At 41.8% G+C, this 20,804-nt stretch overlaps 3 protein-coding genes across 11 annotated transcripts; 2 read left to right on the top strand and 1 right to left on the bottom strand.

The window, feature by feature from the left end:
• The first annotated feature begins 1,011 nt into the window (after positions 1-1,011).
• On the top strand, positions 1,012-8,418 carry Mop (tyrosine-protein phosphatase non-receptor type protein myopic). Of its 2 annotated transcripts, XM_076792245.1 has the most exons (15): positions 1,012-1,248; positions 1,458-1,660; positions 1,732-2,054; positions 2,156-2,268; positions 2,349-2,731; positions 2,804-3,151; positions 3,237-3,460; positions 3,522-3,757; positions 3,852-6,129; positions 6,202-6,737; positions 6,827-7,105; positions 7,175-7,359; positions 7,446-7,744; positions 7,856-8,002; positions 8,089-8,418. In XM_076792245.1, the coding sequence occupies exons 1-15, from the start codon at positions 1,162-1,164 to the stop codon at positions 8,214-8,216; spliced, it is 5,769 nt and encodes a 1,922-aa protein (XP_076648360.1). In that variant the 5' UTR covers positions 1,012-1,161; the 3' UTR covers positions 8,217-8,418. The 2 variants fall into 2 exon arrangements, with proteins under 2 accessions (XP_076648360.1, XP_076648361.1); XM_076792246.1 differs by lacking the exons at positions 1,012-1,248; positions 1,458-1,660 and having other exon boundaries at positions 1,920-2,054; positions 2,139-2,268.
• Positions 8,419-8,524: 106 nt separating this feature from the next.
• Positions 8,525-13,031, bottom strand: Stt3a (catalytic subunit 3A of the oligosaccharyltransferase complex). Of its 6 annotated transcripts, none has more exons than XM_076792252.1 (12): positions 12,920-13,031; positions 12,195-12,352; positions 11,962-12,129; positions 11,725-11,885; positions 11,257-11,646; positions 11,016-11,169; positions 10,673-10,911; positions 10,425-10,589; positions 10,145-10,333; positions 9,830-10,049; positions 9,570-9,758; positions 8,525-9,476 (listed from the first exon to the last, which is right to left on the bottom strand). In XM_076792252.1, the coding sequence occupies exons 2-12, from the start codon at positions 12,289-12,291 to the stop codon at positions 9,331-9,333; spliced, it is 2,118 nt and encodes a 705-aa protein (XP_076648367.1). In that variant the 5' UTR covers positions 12,292-12,352; positions 12,920-13,031; the 3' UTR covers positions 8,525-9,330. The 6 variants fall into 6 exon arrangements, with proteins under 6 accessions (XP_076648367.1, XP_076648366.1, XP_076648362.1 ...); XM_076792251.1 differs by having other exon boundaries at positions 12,916-13,007; XM_076792247.1 differs by having other exon boundaries at positions 12,848-12,984.
• Positions 13,032-13,489: 458 nt separating this feature from the next.
• Positions 13,490-20,374, top strand: Nup205 (nuclear pore complex protein Nup205). Of its 3 annotated transcripts, none has more exons than XM_076792740.1 (7): positions 13,490-13,651; positions 13,795-13,958; positions 14,043-14,459; positions 14,529-14,820; positions 14,911-15,630; positions 15,739-19,677; positions 20,169-20,374. In XM_076792740.1, the coding sequence occupies exons 1-7, from the start codon at positions 13,642-13,644 to the stop codon at positions 20,372-20,374; spliced, it is 5,748 nt and encodes a 1,915-aa protein (XP_076648855.1). In that variant the 5' UTR covers positions 13,490-13,641. The 3 variants fall into 3 exon arrangements, with proteins under 3 accessions (XP_076648855.1, XP_076648854.1, XP_076648853.1); XM_076792739.1 differs by having other exon boundaries at positions 15,730-19,677; XM_076792738.1 differs by having other exon boundaries at positions 14,529-15,630; positions 15,730-19,677.
• Positions 20,375-20,804: the final 430 nt, after the last annotated feature.

Below are 20,804 nucleotides of genomic sequence, written 5' to 3'. Positions count from 1 at the left end.
ACTTTGTCCATAAGGTGTCGTGTAAATAGCGGTAAGAATCGTTTGCTCCGTTCAAATGTCCGTACAGTGCCAATCCATGCAGCTGAAACTGCTGGCCAAACGTTACCGACAGAGATGATACGATCGATAATGATCCATCTATCGGTAACTTTTAACTAGCAGTTTGAGCATTTCGCCTCTACGCGAAATGGCGCTGTACAGACATTGAATGATTTTTGCCGGAATGTGTACTGCATCTTATGACAAAAGCGGCATCAATCGTTAATGCTTGAACGGTGAGTAATGTTTCAATGTTTTTCCGATGAGATCTTTTCATTGTAGAGGGCTCAAATTGAAGCTAGTAAAATTCAATTTATTTTCATGGAAACTACCGTAAAGACTAGTTACAATCAGAGGGGAAATGAGAGTGCCCCCTAGTCTAATTTTTAGCCTGGATCAGAACCTGCATCATCTTTTTAGCCTGGACCAGAACCTGCATCATTAGCAGCGGATTCCAAATAATGTCAGAGTGGATGCTATTTCTATGTTAAAAGAGGCTCTTCTATGTAGGCTCTGATCTAGCCTAAAAGATGATGCAGGTTCTAATACAGGCTAAAAATATGATGCAGGTTCTGTTCCAGGCTAAAAAGATGATGCAGAAATGTGGGGATACTAAAACCCCGAGCGTGAGCACTCTCATTTCCTCTCTGGTAGAATAACGGGTAGACTTCTTTATTTTGTTGTTCGTTTTCTATATAAACCTAAACATACGCAGCTTCGCTATACGTGGACGTGTATATTCAATGCAAGTATTTCAGTACATTTTTCTATATATATACATAGAAAGAAGTCCTGCGGGACGGCATAGCGATACGAAGTGGACTACACCTTTTCATGATCTGATTCGTTGATATTTTCATGTGGACCAATGGCAGAATTCTGCGTGCCCGACAACCAATTAGAGCTGCGTTCCTTCCAGATGTGTTCTTTCTACATAGCCGTAAATAGTATATATAGTACTATACATGGAAATAGGTCCGAAAGCGGTACAATCACCCGTCAGAAATACGTGACAACGAGAACTATGTTTCTTGAACAAATCTTATTTCTGCGAGTTTGACAGATGAACAACTGTCAATTTTGAGAAAGCTAAACGAGGTATCGATTCGAAAAAGGCTCGCGATGGAGGCAGTACCGAGGTTGCCAATGATATCGTTTCAATTAAAAGTCAGTCCGGAAAATACTACGTTTGGACCAAAGTTGAAGCAGGTACCAATACTTTACATTTTCAAAGTGTTACGATCTATTAGAGTAATGGTTACACTAGCAGTTCGTTTTATTTTTTATTATGCATATCAGCGTAACGGTATCTCAAATTTTGTTTACGACACAATTTTGGAGTGCCACATTAGCCTCACCAACACTACCCCTGAAACTAAATAATGTAACAAGTACTTTCGTTTTTCTTACCTTTTTAGTATATCCTTGATTTTTACAATGAGGACCCAGAATCCTATTCGAACGAGATACACCAGTTGGAAACTTTACGAGCAATGGCTATTAGACCACCAGTCGATATGGCTGGCTGTTTATTATTGAAAAAGTATTATTGCCAGTTACATTTTCTGCAGAGCAGATTTCCCATGGGAAAAGATGGTGCAGCAGCGGTCACATTCACATGGTAAAAACTATGCTTTTAGCAAGCAGATACCTTTGCGATTGATAATTTTAATTTTTCCTGTATTCATGTAGGAGAGATACGTACGCGAATATGGTTTGTTCATTGGCAAATATTCGCTTCGAAATAATTTCAATATTGTATAATATCGGCTCGATGCACACTCAATTGGGTGCACGCACAGAAAGAATATCTGCGGATGGTATGAGAATGGCTTGTGCTCATTTTCAATGCGCAGCATGGGCGTTTGAACATTTGAAGAACAGTTATCCACAGCCATCAGGCGTAGATTTGGCTCCAGAATTGATGACGTTCATGCATCAACTCTGTCTGGCTCAGGCACAAGAATGTATATTGGAGAAGAGTATGCTCGATAATCGGAAACCTACAATCGTCGGTATGTATTAAACGATTAAAAATTGCGTAGATACGGTAATTTTCTGCAGCTTTAATTATCTGCTCTTGTGTATCATTCTACAAGATATATGTATCATGCAGCAAAAGTCGCGAGACAAATAGTGGATTATTATACTCTGGCACTAACCACGCTTAGACAAGGTGGAAGTGAGGATGGGACTATATTGGATACAGCCGGTACAAAAATATACAAGGTACAATACAATAACGGTTCTGTTTTAGAGTTTCGATTATCCGTGCATGATAAGATAAGGTTAAAAGCTTGTTGTTTCAGAACTGGAGACGATACGTGAAATTCAAAAAGGCCTATCACTTAGCGGTCACGCATTTATATCAAGGATTGGCAGCGGAGGAACAGAGAAAAATGGGAGAGAGAGTAGCATTTTACAATGCCGCGTTAGCATCGTTAAACGAAGCGCAATCGATTTGCGGTTACGCGAAGACTGAAGAGAAAACACTTATAGAAGAAGCGCTTACATTTACTAATGACGTGGTGGAGGGGAAACGGAAAGCAGCTAAGAATGAAAACGAATTTATATACCATGAAGAGGTACCTGAAAAAGAAACTCTACCCACGGTAAAAGGTGCCTCGTTGGTTAAGGGAATATCGTTTAATATAAACGATCCTGAAGTTTCGGGTCCTGATATTTTTGCCAGGTATATCTCATGCTAACTACATCGCAAGAATCAATTTATTTAATATTTTTTACGTTCGATCGTACGGTGCAGATTAGTGCCAATGAAAGTTCACGAAGCGAGTTCCTTATACTCGGAAGAAAAAGCAAAAATATTACGATCTATCGGTGGAAAAATCGAAGACAAAGATCAACACTTGAACAGTTACTTGGCATCTTTGAAATTGGAGCATATGAGTTTGTGGGATCCCGATGTTCAAACTTCGGAATGGGAACGTTTGCCCCTTCCCGACGAACTGGTTGAAAGATGTGCAGCGCTGAATGCAAAGCAGCACGTCATTCAGGATCTAGTGGACGTAATGGGAAAATTATCCGACACCAGTCAAGACGTCGAGAAGATCTTGAAGGAAATTAATAAACTTCTTCTCGATGAAGAGACCAAGTTGGAGTTCCATCATTTAGAAATTGATTTTATACATTCCGACAGGGACTACATCGATTGTACTAATGTTTTGTTGCTTTTACAGAGAAAAGCAATATCAGGACGCCGTTGGAAAAAGACCGCCATCGATCGTGGCGACCGATTTAACCAGAGAAGCTAAAAAATACGAGGAAGCTCACAATAAAGCATCGGAGAGTAATCATGCTCTGCACAAGGCAATATCGATGCACGTGAAAAATTTAAAAATACTCGCCCAACCGCTGGCCGAACTTATGGCGCACATCCCATCACCGAGTGCATACCTTTCAGGTACTCGCTCGTTATATAGTTATTTTTACAAATTCGTTCTCCAAACTTTTACTTTTCGTAGAACAAAACAACGAGAAGTCGCATACTGCTATCGAATTGGAACGAATGCACACGAAGGAATTGAAACACATTTTAAACAAAGTGGATGAAATGCGTCGACAGAGAAACGAATTCCATACGAAATTGCGCGATTCGATCGCACAGGACGACTTGACACGACTACTGGTTACCGCTACATCCGATTCTGGGCCTTTGGACCGCTTGTTCGCGGATCAGCTCAGCAAACATCAAAATTTGGTCGGTATTCGTTCCTGCGAATTCATCCTGCGGTATTCATTGAAACGTTTTCATCGTAGATGGAATTTCATAGTTGTCCCGTTTGATGTTGCAGGTGTCGTTGATAGAGCAGAATCTTGTCGCGCAGGACAACATCCTGGCAGCTTTGACAGACGCGTATGCTCAAACCGCCAACGTGCGGAAAGGAGTCGAAGAAATATTGAAACGTCGAGAGCATACTATAACGTCTTTGATCGCATCTTACGATGCTTACGAAGACTTGTTGGGTAAGGCCAACAAAGGTCTCGAATTTTATAGGAAACTAGAGATAAATGTATCAAAATTACTTCAACGAGTGAAAAGCACTTGCAAGGTACAGGAAGAGGAACGCGAGCACATTCTTGCTCAGGATAACAAAAGCTCCCAAGAGAAAGTCGATACGATGACAACTACCGCATACGACCAAAGCCGCGTTCGATCCGGCAGCGGCCTTAAGTTGAAAGATTATTTGAATAACAGGCTGGAGAATGTTCAAAATCAATACTACAACGTGGGCAAAGGCCAGGCTAGACCATTTCCAGGAGAGGCAACGGTAAAAGCTTATCTAGACGATGCGATGGACAAGAATGCGATCCATTCCGCAGGAATTTCAGTGCCGGATACAGTGTCGTCTGCACAGCCTATGCAACAGTATTATCCCATGTCGTATACAGATTACAAATCCAATTTACCATACGCTTACGATACGATTCCGTATAACGAAAACTCCACGGTAAATAACGCTTCGAGTCAAAACTACGTACAAACGAACAACACAGACACCGTGAATGCATATCCGCAGGTAGCCGCGACTGGTACAACAACGAGTATCACGAACAGTACGGCTCATTATCCGACAAATTGTTTTATGTCCAATGGACAGTACCCCGCGGTGTTGGATGGACAACAGAAATATCCTACCAATACTCAAATGCAATATAATCATAATCTTTCTCCTAATACGATGCAATACGAGAGTTATCAACCTCCGGTGAATTACAACAGCGGATACAATTTTACGCAACAGTATCCTTCGACTACTACCGTTGAAAAACCCGATGGCGCGGTTGATGCGAAATCTCGGAACCTACCACCCCAAATGTCAACGGTATCGCAGACAGCTATACCAACGTCCAGCATAGCCGGCAAACCCATGAACGTGCATCCGAACGTTTACATGGCCGCGGATCAACAACGACAACAGTACGGAGCCGAGTCAGTTCCTCAGCAAGCTCACGTCTCCGAAGGATCTGCTCAAACTGCTATCAGAAGCCAACAAGTATTGCCAGCCGACGCCAAGTCCCAGATGCAGAACTACACTCTTCCGCAGATCAATCAAAACGAAGTTCCGTCTTCTCAAGATTACAGCACCGGTACAACAGTATACTATAATCAATCGAATCTGCACAGCCAGCAGGTGGCTGGATCTAGCGGAAGCGCACCACCAGCCAACATCGCTGCCTCTACGCCGTACATACCAACGCACTACACCAATACAAACGTTCCGCAATCCGTTAACTCGACCACGTCTTTGACAGTTGCAGCAAACGAGATGAACACTTCGAATTTACATAATACCACTGTTATGCAGTATCCAGGCCAAACTAAATCATTTTATATGGATAAAACGTATCCGTACGGAACACAAGTGCCCGCCACCAACACCGCTTTAAGTTACCCCAGTACTTACCAAAGTATGCAGCAGAACACTGGCGTTTCGTACGCGCACACTTTGATGCCCTCCGACACCTGCAGCACGTACTCTTATTCGAACTGTCCCAGTACCGCAGAAATAATTCAGAGTCACACGAAGCCATCGACCATTCAGAATTATTCGCAGATGTACCAGTATCCGCAGCAACCACATTATTCCGGATACACCGGCTACTCGCATGCTTACAATCAAGGGTACAATTACATGCAAGGAAATCAACAAGTAACGAATACTGTAACGGAGCCTTACAAAAACCAGATGGGATACGTGTACAATCCTACTAGTCAGTGTTACGAGTACAACTACAATTCGTCGATTAATCTTCAAAATAACAATCTGCAACCTGTTCAGGAACAATCGCAACAACCGCAACAATCACAACAATCACAACAACCACAACAACCACAACCACAACCACAACAACAACAACCACCACCACCGTCCGAGTTGACGTTGCAAACAACCATTAAAAGCAGCAACGTTTATCTACCTCAAGAAAGCAATGCAACGTACACGAATGCTAGCAGTAATTCGTTGGTGAGTCAAACACCGTCTTCTCAGTATTCGGGCCAGTATCAGTCTCAAAGTTCATCTGACATTTACTATACTACACAGTACGGTCTTCAAATGCAGAACCAAGGTAATTTGGAATGTTTTTTCATTGGACAATCGAATCTTGGATAAAAATAATCTGTCGGTTTTGTGTTTTCAGCATCCACCAGCAAAAATGAAAACCAAAATAATTATAACCAAACGTACATGCAAGCTGTTGACAATGGAACGAATACAACAACGAGCGCGAATCCCACAAAATCCACGACGAAATCATCGGAAAAATCGAACGTGGATCTGTTGTCTGACCTGGACATCACTATAAATCATGCGCCTTTAGTGCCGGAAATACGTCCGCTGAATAAAACTCAGACACAAGGGGAGCCTGCAACAACCAGCGCCGACGACGGAGACAAAACGGAACAGAAAAACGAAAACGAACAAGCGGATGCACAACAAGCTGGCGAAGCTTCTGCCAGCGAGGACAAACCAGAAAATGAAAATTTACAAATAGTATGGGACACATGGTACAACGATGTACAGCCGAAGAAAGATCCTCTAGGGGATCCGGCGGCTCTTCAGAAATTCATTAGCGAAGTTGAAAAATATGAAAAATTTATAGATAGTCTACTGGTTAAAACGTTGAGCGGGGCAACGAATCTCGATATAAAGTGGAGGGAGGTTCAAGAGTTCGAGGTAACAGTTTCCTAGCAATAAACAACTTTACCGTAACTCTACTCTGTCGTATTTGTTGTTAAACGGTGAAATAATTGATTCGGTTCTAGGAGAGGGAGAGCGGAAAGCAATCGTCTACAGTGGCACTAGCGCATTCCTCGGAGAACAGAGTTATGGACTGTATCCCTTACGATACAGCTAGGGTACAGATACTGTCAACGGACACTCCAAGTTATATCAACGCTTCGCATGTTATGGAAATCACCCAATGGATACCAACCTCGTTTATCGTTACTCAAACACCATTGCCGGATAGAACACAGGTATTCTGGACGATGACATGGGAGCAAGAATGCGAGATAATCGCGTGTTTAGCTTCGGATGCACAGGTGACTAAATATACCACATATCGTATGTCATAGAAAGAAAGATTTCAAGTACAATATTATTCTTTCCAGTTAAACAATGATATCTATTGGCCTATAAACGAAGAGGATATTTTGAACGTCGGCACGTTTAAGATTTCATTGAAGAAGAGGGTCAATCATGTTTCTTACATCCAGAGGGTTATGTCTATACATAATGTTAAGAAAAACTCGGAAAAAACGATCGTGCATATGCAATTTCTTACGTGGCCTTCCAAGTGAGATGGAAATTTGATGCGTTGTTAGTAAATATTATAGTTTGGACAATATCTTACTTGTTTCTTCTGCTTCGGCTTGTTTCCAGCGGCTTCCCCAGTAGTCCAGGAGCGTTACTTACATTTGCAACGGATGTGATGACAGAACAAGCATTACGACGTTGTTCAAAGCCCATAGTTGTTCATTGTATGGACGGAGGATCGTTGAGTAGCTTATTCTTGGTCGCAGCGGCAACAGTATATCATATACGGGCTGGATGTGGAATAGTCGATGTACCTTTGGTGTTTAAAGGTCTTCTCAAGTGCCGCAAACAAGTTGTAAATAAGGAATCGTTGTTGTTTGCCTATCAACTGGTTTTGTACCATGCTCAAGACATTTTAATGAAACGTATGTACGAGAGCTGCATTAGTTTTTAATTCCAACTCGACGACGCAAAACATTGCTCGATCGTTCACTCGAAGAATATGTCTACGTTTAGTACTCTCTAAAATATTTTAGGTGGCATCCTGTCATCCACTCGCTCAACATTCGAAAACTTCGAAGGATTTAAAGGGAACAAAGATAAAACCTCGAGAAAAATGCATCCCTCGGACGATTTCCTTCAAAGTCTCGGCATTAACGCTCAACGATCAGATATCGAACAAGGTTCGGTAGCAACGTTTATAACTTATTTATAGTATACTGTACGATGGATATATTGTGTAGAGTAATATTGTCGGTCGCCGTTTCAGGTCAACAAAAAGCTTCATCAAACAATGGTATAGGATCCACGAGTTCGACATCGATCCAAGAGAAAGGTAAAGAACCAACGATAGATCCTTTGAATCAGTTGGATCCTTTGTGGTCTATTAGAAGATAATCGATTATAATTGGAGAAGTAGAGTTTTATTATGCATCGACTAATAAATCTATTATTTAAATAAATGTTTCCATTCCTATATTTCGTAAATTAACGATTCTAATAAAAGTACCGAGGCAAATGTATAAACAACACGATTTTAATTTTAATATTATACGAGCGAATAATTAAACTTCTGAAAAAGAAAACTAAAAGGAAAAAACACACACATACGCGCTTACCTACACAGTCCCAAAAGATTGAGCATTTCAACGCAATTTGTTAAATACGAGTATGTATACCGAATAAAACATACGCACTGAAACAAATACTGTCTTGTTCACATTTATTTTCACGTTCACCAGGAGTCGCACATGTTTGTACATATTCAGAAAATGAAGGTTGACATTAATTACACTTTCAAGCAACGCATGTACGAACATGCCTTTGCGCAACATATGGATGGTGAGACCGTATAGTACATGATATCTATATATGTATGTATGTTGTATGCACCAACAATGATCTAAAAACAATTGGTATTTCTTCCTCTTTTTTTTTTATTTCCTTTTTTGATACCATAGATAGATGTTGCAGCATCGAAGCTTACGATATACGATAACGTTTCGATTACAAAAACCAATTCGTTTTAGTACAAATTTATTTCCTACCTAAGCTACCATTATTTTATGGATTGAATTTTCATATCGTTAAACCTCGAGTATTCGAAAGAGAATAATAAAGCATACTCTGTGTAACTCTGTGTACATTATGAAATTAGAAAAAGTAACTTATGTAGATACTTATGTATGTATGTTTACATATTTGGATACGAAACCATTATGAAGATCGATACTAATAAATTTGTATAAAATATATGCATCTCTAAGAAATGAACATGGATTATTTCCAAGAATGAATTACTATACTTATCAAACTAATGCTTACGACGAGGCCTGTTATACTTCTTTCTCATGGTTTCGATTATATCGATGCTCATGGAAACACGCGACTCTGTATTTAGTTTTAGTGCCCCACGTCCATACCCCAACCAATTGCAAACCTTATAAGCGAGCAAGATTATAACACGGTTTACAAAGTGATGCCTACTTCGGTGTTACTATCCCCTGTGCTTTTAATTTCCTCTATTCCTCAAATCTTTCACCTTATAAATTCGCACCAGCCAATGCTCTGTTGTGTAAGCTTCTTCCAACATATCCAGCTCAAAGTCTTTATTACCGATCTCCATGTTCCTGACTCTATCGTATCCCGAAGGCTTGCCTGTACAATAGAATTTCGATGTTAGAGCGTTTCAGTATCTTTTTCCATCGAGTTTGAAAATCGTGATACGATTAACACGATTGGATGACTTACCTCCTTCCGTGTAAATTTGACCGAATCTGTAGTAACACATTTTGTACATGAGACAATTGAGCAAAATTGGAGAACCTTCCTTGTCCACTCTAAACTCTCCTGCAGAGTTATAGTAATCCCATTCCGTTATAGATTTTCCTTTCTCGGTGCTTCCACCGATGCGCACCATCCATAGGAACTTGTTTATATCTACAAGAAACAAGACAATTTGTTGCTTTGCAAACGTTTGACAAATTTGATGCTTGCAATATTATACGTACCATCGGATGAGTATCCTGCTAGCCCTCCAAAGATTACAAGAACATAATTCACATCCAATTCTCTCATTATTTCGTAAGCTTTCTCTTCGGAACTCGCCATTGCTTGACCGACTCGTGATATGTGAGTATTGTTCCATGTATTATTGTCCACTAAAATTGTACGGTTCGCCATTGCTGTAATTTGGTATCCATAATCCCACCAAGACATTACTTTGGCATTCTAAGTTTAAAGAAATATTTATTATAATGTACGCTCGCGTGTTTGAACAAACGCATGTTCAACTATTTCAAACTATCGAAAATGTAGTGAATTACTTCTGGCGTGTTCATGCGTAGCCAATAGTATGCTTCTCTAAAATCATCGAAAATCATTCGTCCACCGTCCGGAGACCGGGCTGATAATACAATACTGGGTGAACTGTAAGCTTCCGCGGTAACCCATGTACAGTGGGTAGTGTACGAAAAGAAGAGAATACACATGATCGTTATAAAAAGCGATGCGATCTGAAAATTAATAGTTATCGGACGTAACGTATATGTATATCTGCTGGACGTATAATATATACACGTTATAACGATAGACTGCTTCAATTACATCGCTTCTCAGTATGTAGTTGTTTTCAAACTTTTTCGACTTCTTGTCAGTAACCTTTGTACCATTTAGTTGCTTCATGTAAGTAACGAGTAAAGAAGATGCTCCGATCCCACCCAAAATACACATCACAGGAGCAAGAACTAACATTAAACGGACCATCACACCCTGCACATTTTGAAAGGTATTATTATCTTAATACAACTGGCATTGGTTGGACTGGAAAATATTTAAAACTAAGTAATACTCACAGCAAAGTATAAACTAGTAACTCCATATAAAATAAGGAAAATGTTGGAATCTGTTAACTTTGAGAAACAGAAATACAATCCTGATGGAAATAGAAATACCAATATCTGCAAATCAAAGTAAAAAGAACTCCACGACGTCGGCTGATGTTCGGAAACCGAAGCGATTATTGGTATGTGATTCTTTGCGTACGATGGATCCAAAAGTGAATAAAAACGTCCAGTCCACGGAGATATTTTTCCTTAAAACGGTCGAAAACTTCTAATACCGGTATGCACTATGTACGATTTAAGAAATCTTTGTTTTGAATATATTATACTATATGTATACAAATACGATAAATACCTGTAATGGTTAAAATAATCCCCAGAACAAATGAAATACTAACTGTGGAGATAACAAGACCACGGAAAAGTACTTCAAAGTCATCTTGAGACATTTTGCTACGTAAATAGTCAACTAAAGCGTGAATTTGACAGAGTCCAAAAACTCCTAATGCCTATAAAAAGAGATAAGTATAATTTTCACAAAGCCGAACAATCGATATGTATATATGTATATATGCATACAAATATATATCGCTTACAAGCATATGTTCGGAACTTTGTACAGGTTGAAAACCAACAAACGATATTTGCATGGACAGTATCGTTCCTATGCAGTACAGAATACTGTACGCAACGTATATCCTGTGCGAAAATCTACCAGTCACCATTAGGGTCAACACGTGCAGAGGAATAAGATTAATTAAGAACACGTAGCCACCCCAGGAAGACACCATGTAAAAATATGCGAGAGCAGCGCAAGCTGACCAACAAATTGCTCCTGTTTTCACCGCTTTGATCCACATGTAATACGTAAACAGCATACAAAAAATAGCTATACCCTCGTTATCGTAAGAACCTGCCACAGATCGTGATATATAGCCAGGAACTATTGCTATCATAGCTGCAGCAATTAATCCTGACGCAGAATCCTTTAAACAAGGTAAAATAATACATTTTATATTGAACACTGAGAATTTGAATATTCTCCGTATAGAAAGAAAATTTACCTTCAGCTCTTTGGTTAGCAAGTAAGTTATGATTGTTGTTAAACTAGAAAATAATGGAGCAAGGAAGACACAAATAGTACGTATATCTAAGGTAATGTTCAGTAGCCATAGAATACGGTATAATGCAGCCGATGTTATCATTAAGCCTGGATATATCGTACCTGTAAGATAATATAAAATCCATAGTAATTTCCCCAAATGTTTAAACAAAATAACTCTGTACATTAAGTTATGTACCTCCGATTATCCTGCCAAGAGGATACCAAACACGGTCGTCGAACCAATTATGAAAACTATAAAATCCATTTTCAGCTAGATATTTTGTCGTACGATAGTTGAAGTATGGGTCGAATTCGTGAATAACACTCTCGAATCTTAGGACCGAGAATAATCTTGTTGCAAATGCTGTAACAAAGTGTTTTATGTAATCATACAGTACAGAATATTACATACAGATTCAGAATACTTACATAAAATTGCTGCAAGAGATAACACGGTTAATTTCAAAAGAGTTTCCTGCTTTTGCGCGGACATAAGTAAGCCCTTCGTCTTCATTAACGCAACCATATTTGTTAGGCTTACAGATAGAACTTTTTAACTAATCAAACGGCTTCGTTTACAATTTTACCTGCGCAAAAGAAAAAAATACAATCAGTACGTTAGTTGTTTTATTATATCTTACAATCCTCATCTTCTCTAAACCTACAATTGTCTCGCAGGCGAAAATGGAACAACGGAAAAGAGCGAAAAGTATTTTCAATGTGATTAATGTGTATTTGCAATTCACGAAAATTTAAAACGAATTGCATATGGCATTTGTCATTGGACATTAGGTTATGATTCCTTCGAAAGGTAAACAAGCGGAAGAAAATAATCCACGTTTGTCGACGAGAAAATGAATAAATGTAGCAATTTAAACATGCCATTTAAATAGTTCACAGCGGTTGCACGGCCAAAAAACAAATAGCGAGTACCGAAACGATGTCGTCTACCCGAAAACTGACCACGTATACAAAATTACCGGCCGGTGACATGCGTGTATTTTGATTCACGTGTTTTCACGTTCCGCATCGCACGTTAATGTAGTTTTCCAGCAATTAGGTAGACCGTGATCTCAACTTACGAGTTCAGAAATTCACAACAATACAAGAAAAGTAAGAAAATAACAATATCATTTAAACGATTACATACTAACTCAGACACATTGCGACACGAAAGAAAAAGGCATGGATTCAAAGCTGCTCCTACATGAAATGAGAGTGCTCACGCTCGGGGTTTTAGTGTCCCCACTTTTCTGCTTCATCTTTTTAGCCTGGAACAGAACCTGCATCATCTTTTTAGCCTGGAACAGAACCTGCATCAACTTTTTAGCCTGGACCAGAACCTGCATCATCTTTTTAGCCTGTATTAGAACCGGCATCATCTTTTAGGCTAGATCAGAGCCTACATAGAAGACCCTCTTTTAACGTAGAAGTAGCATCCACCCTGGCATTATTTGGAATCCGCTGCTAATGATGCAGGTAAGATGATACAGGTTCTGGTCCAGGCTAAAAAGATGATGCAGGTTCTGACTCAGTCTAAAGATTAGACTAGGGAGCAGCACTATACCGGGGACACTCATTTCCTCTCTGGTTATGCCATCTTGCATAACTGCTGAGCCGAGCAACGATTACGAGCGTCCTCTGATTTCGAATACTAAAATTAAATACATTTCTGTATATTGTATATAGAGGTTCGCGTCGCATCAGTCGATACTCTATGGTTATCAAGAGAATTGTAAGAAAACCATCGTTCCCGCCAGAGGACCGGTGTTTGTATATTATGTTGCACGATATTTGTTTGATCCCATTACGCTTAAGTACGACTCTTTTACGCGCCGATCTTGTGTCTTAGTAACATTTCACCGATTAGGAAAACATGGCCGAAGGTAATTCTTTGTTTATATAAATACTTACGCACAGAATATCAATTGAAGAATCTAACCCTTAACATGCCGCATATCCCGACGCATTTCTAGCGTTCTTACCGAATTTTCAATTTGAATTTTAACCGATGACGAGCGTGTTGCAGAGAAAATATCAACGGCGGATATGTGGACTCCGTACAAGGAATTACAGAATCTCGTAGAACGATACATTACGTCTTCTCCGACCAATCATGATCTTCAATACCATGAATTTACGGAAGCTCTACGAAATCATAGGCAGAATTTTCTTACGCTATTGAAAAATCCTGTATGGGAATATACTATATACGCTACATATACTGTATAAACATGAGCGTTTTTATCATACATTTTATACTTTGTCTGGTTGCAGCCTCAGAATGCAAACAATCGGGAAGAAATAAAGAAAGGAGCGACAGAAGGCATCACGCTTCCCGACTTGGGATTTCAATTGTTGCCGAAAGAGCTGGTGGATGAAACTTTGATTATATCGGACATGTATAATCTTAACGAACTGGCAGCCTTGGACCTTCTATGCACGGCGCAGTTACAAATGCCTGACCATCCTGGTTTGCCTCGAGGATTAACAGCAATTTTATTATACTACGACGGGAAAAAAGCTCTTACATCGACTCTGAGAATGCTCGCACAAGCTAGAATGGGTCATAGTTGGAAAATTGATGCGCCCATAGCCCTCTTGAGACACATCACAGAATATACGGACAAATTGGAAAAGGACAACTTGTTGCAAGGAATTTTATCTTTGTTGAAACAAATGGATCCTGTGAAGGTAAGGCTGTCCTGAATTTCCTATATTCGTTCTTTCTCTAATCTGATACTCTTATCGTACACTCGACAGGAACAAGAATTGTTGGAAAAAAATCGGGCATTAGGAGGATCGAAACATCGCTACATGGTTATGAAGCTTTACAACGATTCCAGACAAGACTTGGCCGATATTTTGTACTTATGGTCTGCTCAATCCTCATTGCCGAATGAAATTTTACTCGGCTTATTGTCATTATTACAAACAAGACCAGTAGAATCGGAAGCACGCGAAGTCGGGCTAGATAAAGTTACTCTCGCTCTCATAATGAGCGTGTTGAACGCAATCAATTTCAGTTCGTTACATAGCCGCGAAAACGGCGAAGGTACGACAAACAGTTGGCAATTTAATATCGTATTTATTGATTCGAATTTTCACGTAGATTTAATCAGTCTAAAAATCGCATCTGTTTCAGAGTTAATAAATTCGATGCCGTTGATCTCGGATAGCCGTGCGCGCGAAGAATTTAGCGAGAAATTACTATCGACGACTATTACTTGGGAAAGCGCGGGACTTCGAGGGGTCATACAATTCGCTTTTGCTGTTGCCTTAACAACGATTAAAACTGTAATCAATTCGCAGCCATTGAACATTACGAATGAAGATGAGAGACTGTTGGAAGCAGCTTTATCCAACAAATGTTTCCACTTTATGGCTGAAGTATTATTCAAGAACAAGAGTATATACTACGAAGAATTTTATATTCGTTATTTTCATACTCTTGTATCTGATTTTATATTACTGATGCCTTTAAAAGTGAAAGATTTACGAAGTCGAGCGGACGAATCGATGCGCTTGATACAAGCCTATCAACAAGAGGGTATCGAGCCACCTTTAAACTTGGACAATCACTTTGAATATTTGATGCTAACAGTGGCAGAGTTGTACAAAGAGGACCCTCTAAAATTGGACTTGGTGATGGATTATTGGTGTCATCATTCCGACTCGACGCACGTATCCGCGCCTATATACATGAATCGTTTCCCATCGAGACAAGTTGCGCTATTCAAATTCGTACGGCTGGCAGGTGAAATACTGCCAGCCGGTCTGTTCGTACCTTATCTTAAAATGATAGCGTCTCTCGCATCTTCGTCGCAGGCTGCGAGACAAGCGTTCAACTTCCTTAAACCAAATGGTAATCAGCTGTTTCTGTCGCGGCGCGAAAGTGTACACTGTTCACAGTTTGAGCAGTACTCTCTGGCAAAACTCTAATGAAAATAAACGTTCTTCTTAGGGACATCAGGATCAACAACGATTTCGTGGGATCACTTTTTCAAATCGTTGAGCCAGTATTACATCAACCTGCGAAAAGAATTGCCTCCTAGTCAGGACACCGTTTACCGGCAAAGGAATCATCCAAAGGGTATCACCCCGGACGAAGTGAAAGGACTCGACGCGGTACTCTTGGTAGTTCAAGTTATCGCGAGAAACGATGAAATGTCGAGAATAGCGATATGCGATCATCCGGGATGGAAAGTGTTACCATCTTTGATCGGTTTGGTCAGTTGCAGCATATCGATTCCGTTGAAAGGAGTGTTGATAAGGACTCTAGCCGCACTAGCAAGATCCCCTGAAAGCTCGTCGACCGTGTGGCAAAGTTTGGAAGCCGCGCAAATACTATCAACGATACCGACCATCAGCAGCTATCAGCCGCGGGGGGTTCAGACCGAGTTGGAGGAGATCGAGTCGAAGAAAGACGAGTATCCGTTAACACGAGCGATGTTGGAACTCCTCGATGTCCTGACCGATTTTCCGATTCCACGTTTGCTGGGAATGGGCCATCGAAATCCTGGTTTCGATCCGTATCTGCATTTCATCATCAATACCATTTTCCTCAAGTTTCACACGCGATCGTACAAAAATTTGTCAGAGAAGTGGGAGGTTGCCGAAGGCTGTCTGAAAATTTTCTCGAAGCTGGTCAAACAGTACGAGCCGACCGTGGAGGATTTCACCGGGTGTAAGGTGGAGCTGCATAGTGGTGAGACCACGGTGGTCAACTCTGCTCCGGGCTACCACATTATGACTCAGTTGCACTCGAAATCGGAGCTACTTCACGTGATATTGTACATCCTGGACAAAGGTTGCTCCAACTTCGATTTATACGAAAGTTTCCCGGGCAAGAAGAGTCTCGAGAACGGTAGTCTGTATTGTCTGGAAATATTGGAGAGAGGACTGAAAACACAGCACAGCTACATGGCACAGCTGGCAGCCGCGAAATCGATACACAAACTCCTAACCGGTTTGTCCAGGTTGCTTCTAGAGGTGGATCCGCAATCGAAGAAGCCCGACTACATGATAAACGTCGCGAAATACGTCTCGTACAGCTCGTGGCTACCGCAGCACGCGTTCCACGCTGTCGGCGTGATTCTCGAGGTGACAAACGAACCAGGAGCCGACTCCGAGCTGCTCTCGACGTTCACGTCGACTCCTGCCTTGGCTACCAACATCAGGCACGGGTTCGTCGAATGTTTGGACACGGACGTCGTGCTGGAGGACGATATCGAGTCGAGCGAGAAACAATATACCGGCAACTGTAAAGAAAGAATCCTGCTTTTGCTGATGCAGAGCATTACACGGCCGACGCCGAATCTCTCTCACTATCTGCTAGCGTTCAACATTACGAAGGATATTCGAAAAACGTTGCTGCTGCAACCGGGTTTCCTTGGGTTCCCACGAACCTGCTTGCATTCGATATTGGGAATTTTAGAGCAGTCTCTCGAACGCGGCCGCGACAAGATCACGGAAGCTTGTTACTGTTTCCTGCATACGCTGGCCGCGAACAACAAGACCACCGTCTCGGTACTGAGATTTCTTCGTACCAGCGCAAATCAGGATTTCGTGCAGAGACACCTCTCCAAGCTGCCTTTCGAGGGTCAGAACACCGCGACCGAGCTCGGTTGTATGTCGTGGCTGCTGAAATTAGCCGCGATCGAGCTACGGGTCGCTGGCGGTAGATTACAAAGTTCCCTGGTCCAACGTCTGATGGGAGACTTTGGCCAGGAGAAAGGTCAAATAGTACCGTCGCAGAAGCTTCTGATGGATCTGCTGCACTACATCGAGTTCCAGCTTCAGCTGGAAGCCCCGTTGTCCTTGGATTACTTCGATCCGTCCCAGATAGAGATGGTGCTGGGCCGTTGCAGTGTTCCGGTCGCCCTGATCGGTGGTCCGCGCCTCGTGGACATCAGAAAATTGCATTCCCTGATCACGGAGGAGCTGGCCGTGACGCAGAGCAGCGCGACCGCGACTCAACGGAATCTCATGCAGCAGGAGGTGCAGAAGATCTTGACCCACGCTTTCAAGAGAAACCAGACGAAGCTGCTGTCGTACGCGACCGTCAAGTTCGTCGAAGGCTGGTGCCAGATCACCGAGATACTGTTCTGCGTCGCGACCAATCAACAGCTACCCACGCCGCAGAAGCAAAATCTCTTGTTGAATCTGTCTCACGATCTGTTGCAAAAGATGACTTCTTGCGAGGCGCTCAGCGAGATCAAGACCCTGGTGTCCGGCACGGTATTGATGTTGCTGGTCAATCTGCGAAACAGCTTCATCACGGAGACGGACAACAACGAGTCGTTCCCGTCTTCGCCGTCGAACACAACGATGATGAAGATCATCCTGAGCCACATATTGCAATGGATACTGAACGCGGGCGCCTCCTCGCAGAAAGTGATCACACACCTGTACGCGGCTCTCTTGAATTTCCTTTGCGTGGTAGGCTTGGAGAAATCGGAGAGCACCAATATCATTGACACTATGTACGTTAGTCAGCTGGACAGCACAGTGAACAGGGTGATGCCGGTGCAGGAGCGTTCCCATCGATACGCGACGATACAGGTGATAAACAGCTTCGGGACCAAACTGATGGACATCCTCTGCCACAATTGTTCCGGTGGCCACGATGTTTGCAAGATGCTGGCGCTCTCCTGCCTCGACAAGATCTTAGAGCTCGATTACGACAACTCTTGGATACTCTATCTGACCAGCAGGGGATACCTGAAGCACATGATCGACAGCCTTCTCGAATCCGATAATATGTTACGGTGTATGTTACAGCCGGAGCCGCAAACGTTACGACCGCTCTATCTGTACGAGGCGAAGATGGCAGCGTTCTGTAGAATGGCCTCCACCAGGCTCGGCGCCGAGAGCATTCTCGAGAACAAGATTCTCTCGTGCATGTCGAGCATGGTCGTTTTCGATCATCACCCCGACGTTCATATCGGATTCGAAGGGGACGACTACTCGTTCATACCGTCGATCGGCCAACGGTACCAGCAAATCTTCTTGCCGGCTTTGTATCTCTGCGACGCACTGCTCACCACTCTCGGAACCGAGAACCAATCGTGCGCCATACAAGTCTGCGGTTTTCTCCAAAGTCATCGGGACGCGATCGAGATGGTTCTGCGGAACGCGTTCCCCAAAGCGAATCCTCTCTTCTTGAAGGAGATCGCCTGCCTGACCGGCGTCATATCCAGATCCGCCAACATCGACATGTACAGATTGGTCGACGAAGAGCTGGCCAAGTCGGATTTCGACGACCGGAAACTGGAGGACACCACCGGCATGAGAGAACTCCGAGCTCATCTCTATCGACTGCAAAGACTGATGCTCTCTCTGCTGTGCAAATTTCAGCTGCAACCGGCGCCCGTTCGTTTCAACCACGAGGAAACCGACGCGAACCAACAGCACATGTCCTGCGTGCAGATCGTCGCCAACATTATGCTGTACACGCGCAATCAAATGCAGCACACCAGAATGGATCAGAAGATTCGCAACGTCTTGTTCGAGCCGCATCTCACTCCGAAATCAGGTGGCAGGGAGGACAAGATGAAAGACAATACCTCCGGTGGTGTACGTCTCGGGACGATCGTCGATCAACTTGTCTCCGTTACGAATTTGTTGCATTCCGAGCTACCGCATATCGATGCTCTTATAAAGAAGCTCGCCATGGTAGGAGAAATGAGCACCACCGAACTGAAAGAGTACACGTCCGAAGAAGAAGAAGCGGAGCTAGGCGTGAGGAACCAGCGGGTCATAGTCGAACAACGATTAAATCGCTGGATCAAAGAGAAGCGTCAAACTATCAAATACTGTTCCCTGATCATAGAACACGCTCTGTACATACTCTGGAGTCACCTGGACTTTTATATGATTCAAGTGATATCGCAACACAGTCGGATGCAAGGTAATCGGTTTTTTTGATTTTAATGCTCGCAGAAAGCGAATAATTAACGGCGACGCTGGGTCGTTTCTACGCTCTACTGTTCCACGTACACATTTCAGCACATTTCACAGTATACATACTGAGTATACAGTATATACAGTATACAGGGTGGGGCATTTAAATGGGAACACCTAAATATCTCGGTTATTATTAGTCGTACAAAAAATCTCCACAGAATAAAGTTGTACCGTTTCAAGGGGCGAATTTGATGATGGTAAAAATTTTTTCTCAAGGTCATTTTTTAACAAGATTTCAAGGTCATCGTTTTTTTTTTTAATGGAATCATATATTTTTATTATCGCTATGTGATAACCGAGGTCAAGACGACTCCAACGACCTGTAATATTATGACCTTCGCGTGACCTAGACGAAACATAACGTGACGCGAAACGAGTCTCGGACTGGTGTAGTTGGTTGTTTTCTAACTTTTCTGTTTTCTTTCTTATTTTCAGTGTCGTCGGGAGGCATAGACGAGGACATGGTCGCGTGGAAAGGATCGTCGGAAACATTAATGGAACTAAAACACGGTCTCGTTTCCACTTTTACGGACAGTTTTATTACGCAACTGTTGGACACGCACAGCGAGTACACGACGGTAGATCACAATTTCGTCGATGTGCTCGTAAGAAGGATCAAGAGATTATTACAATTTCCATAAGCTCGCATTCACGCATAGCGATTCGAATGTACAAGAACATATTTTTTTATACGTCCGTGTATATTTACGAACGTCTATCGAAAGTCGCGCAAACATTATTTATTAGAAAAATATCGTTGGACCGATCGAGTCTTAAACTATCGTTGAATACGTTGAATATGATATCTTCGATCGTTCGGGTTGTTCAGTTCAATATATTTTGCCGTCACGTACATTACTTACATACTTTTTATCAACTGTAGTTCACGAATTACGGTCGAATAGTTCCGAGTAATATTTGTTGATAAGATATACTTATATATCCTCTATATAGAAATACTGCCGTCTGTAATATTTTTATTGAAATATTTTTCTAATAATATATCCAAATATTCTTCCATAGTTTTGTTCTGGGGCTATGGTAATTGTGCTGTCTATTAATAAATTAAAT

Source organism: Halictus rubicundus, chromosome 8 (assembly GCF_050948215.1).
Source record: "Halictus rubicundus isolate RS-2024b chromosome 8, iyHalRubi1_principal, whole genome shotgun sequence".
In the NCBI taxonomy this organism is placed as follows: Eukaryota; Metazoa; Arthropoda; class Insecta; order Hymenoptera; family Halictidae; genus Halictus; species Halictus rubicundus.
This window is presented reverse-complemented; position numbering and strand designations above follow the sequence as displayed.

What these genes read in the sequence shown, in the direction of transcription:
- Stt3a (XM_076792252.1), bottom strand. Translation starts at nt 12,291, where the DNA reads ATGGTTGCGTTAATGAAGACGAAGGGCTTACTTATGTCCGCGCAAAAG. An exon ending in ATCTCTTGCAGCAATTTTAT is followed by an intron (nt 12,130 to 12,194) that starts GTAAGTATTCTG and finishes ACTTTGTTACAG; the next exon opens with CATTTGCAACAAGATTATTC. An exon ending in TCTTGGCAGGATAATCGGAG is followed by an intron (nt 11,886 to 11,961) that starts GTACATAACTTA and finishes ATTATCTTACAG; the next exon opens with GTACGATATATCCAGGCTTA.
- Mop (XM_076792245.1), top strand. Translation starts at nt 1,162, where the DNA reads ATGGAGGCAGTACCGAGGTTGCCAATGATATCGTTTCAATTAAAAGTC. An exon ending in CTTCTCGATGAAGAGACCAA is followed by an intron (nt 3,152 to 3,236) that starts GTTGGAGTTCCA and finishes TTGCTTTTACAG; the next exon opens with AGAAAAGCAATATCAGGACG. An exon ending in ACCGAGTGCATACCTTTCAG is followed by an intron (nt 3,461 to 3,521) that starts GTACTCGCTCGT and finishes TACTTTTCGTAG; the next exon opens with AACAAAACAACGAGAAGTCG.
- Nup205 (XM_076792738.1), top strand. An exon ending in AACAAATGGATCCTGTGAAG is followed by an intron (nt 14,460 to 14,528) that starts GTAAGGCTGTCC and finishes TACACTCGACAG; the next exon opens with GAACAAGAATTGTTGGAAAA. An exon ending in GCAACACAGTCGGATGCAAG is followed by an intron (nt 19,678 to 20,168) that starts GTAATCGGTTTT and finishes TCTTATTTTCAG; the next exon opens with TGTCGTCGGGAGGCATAGAC.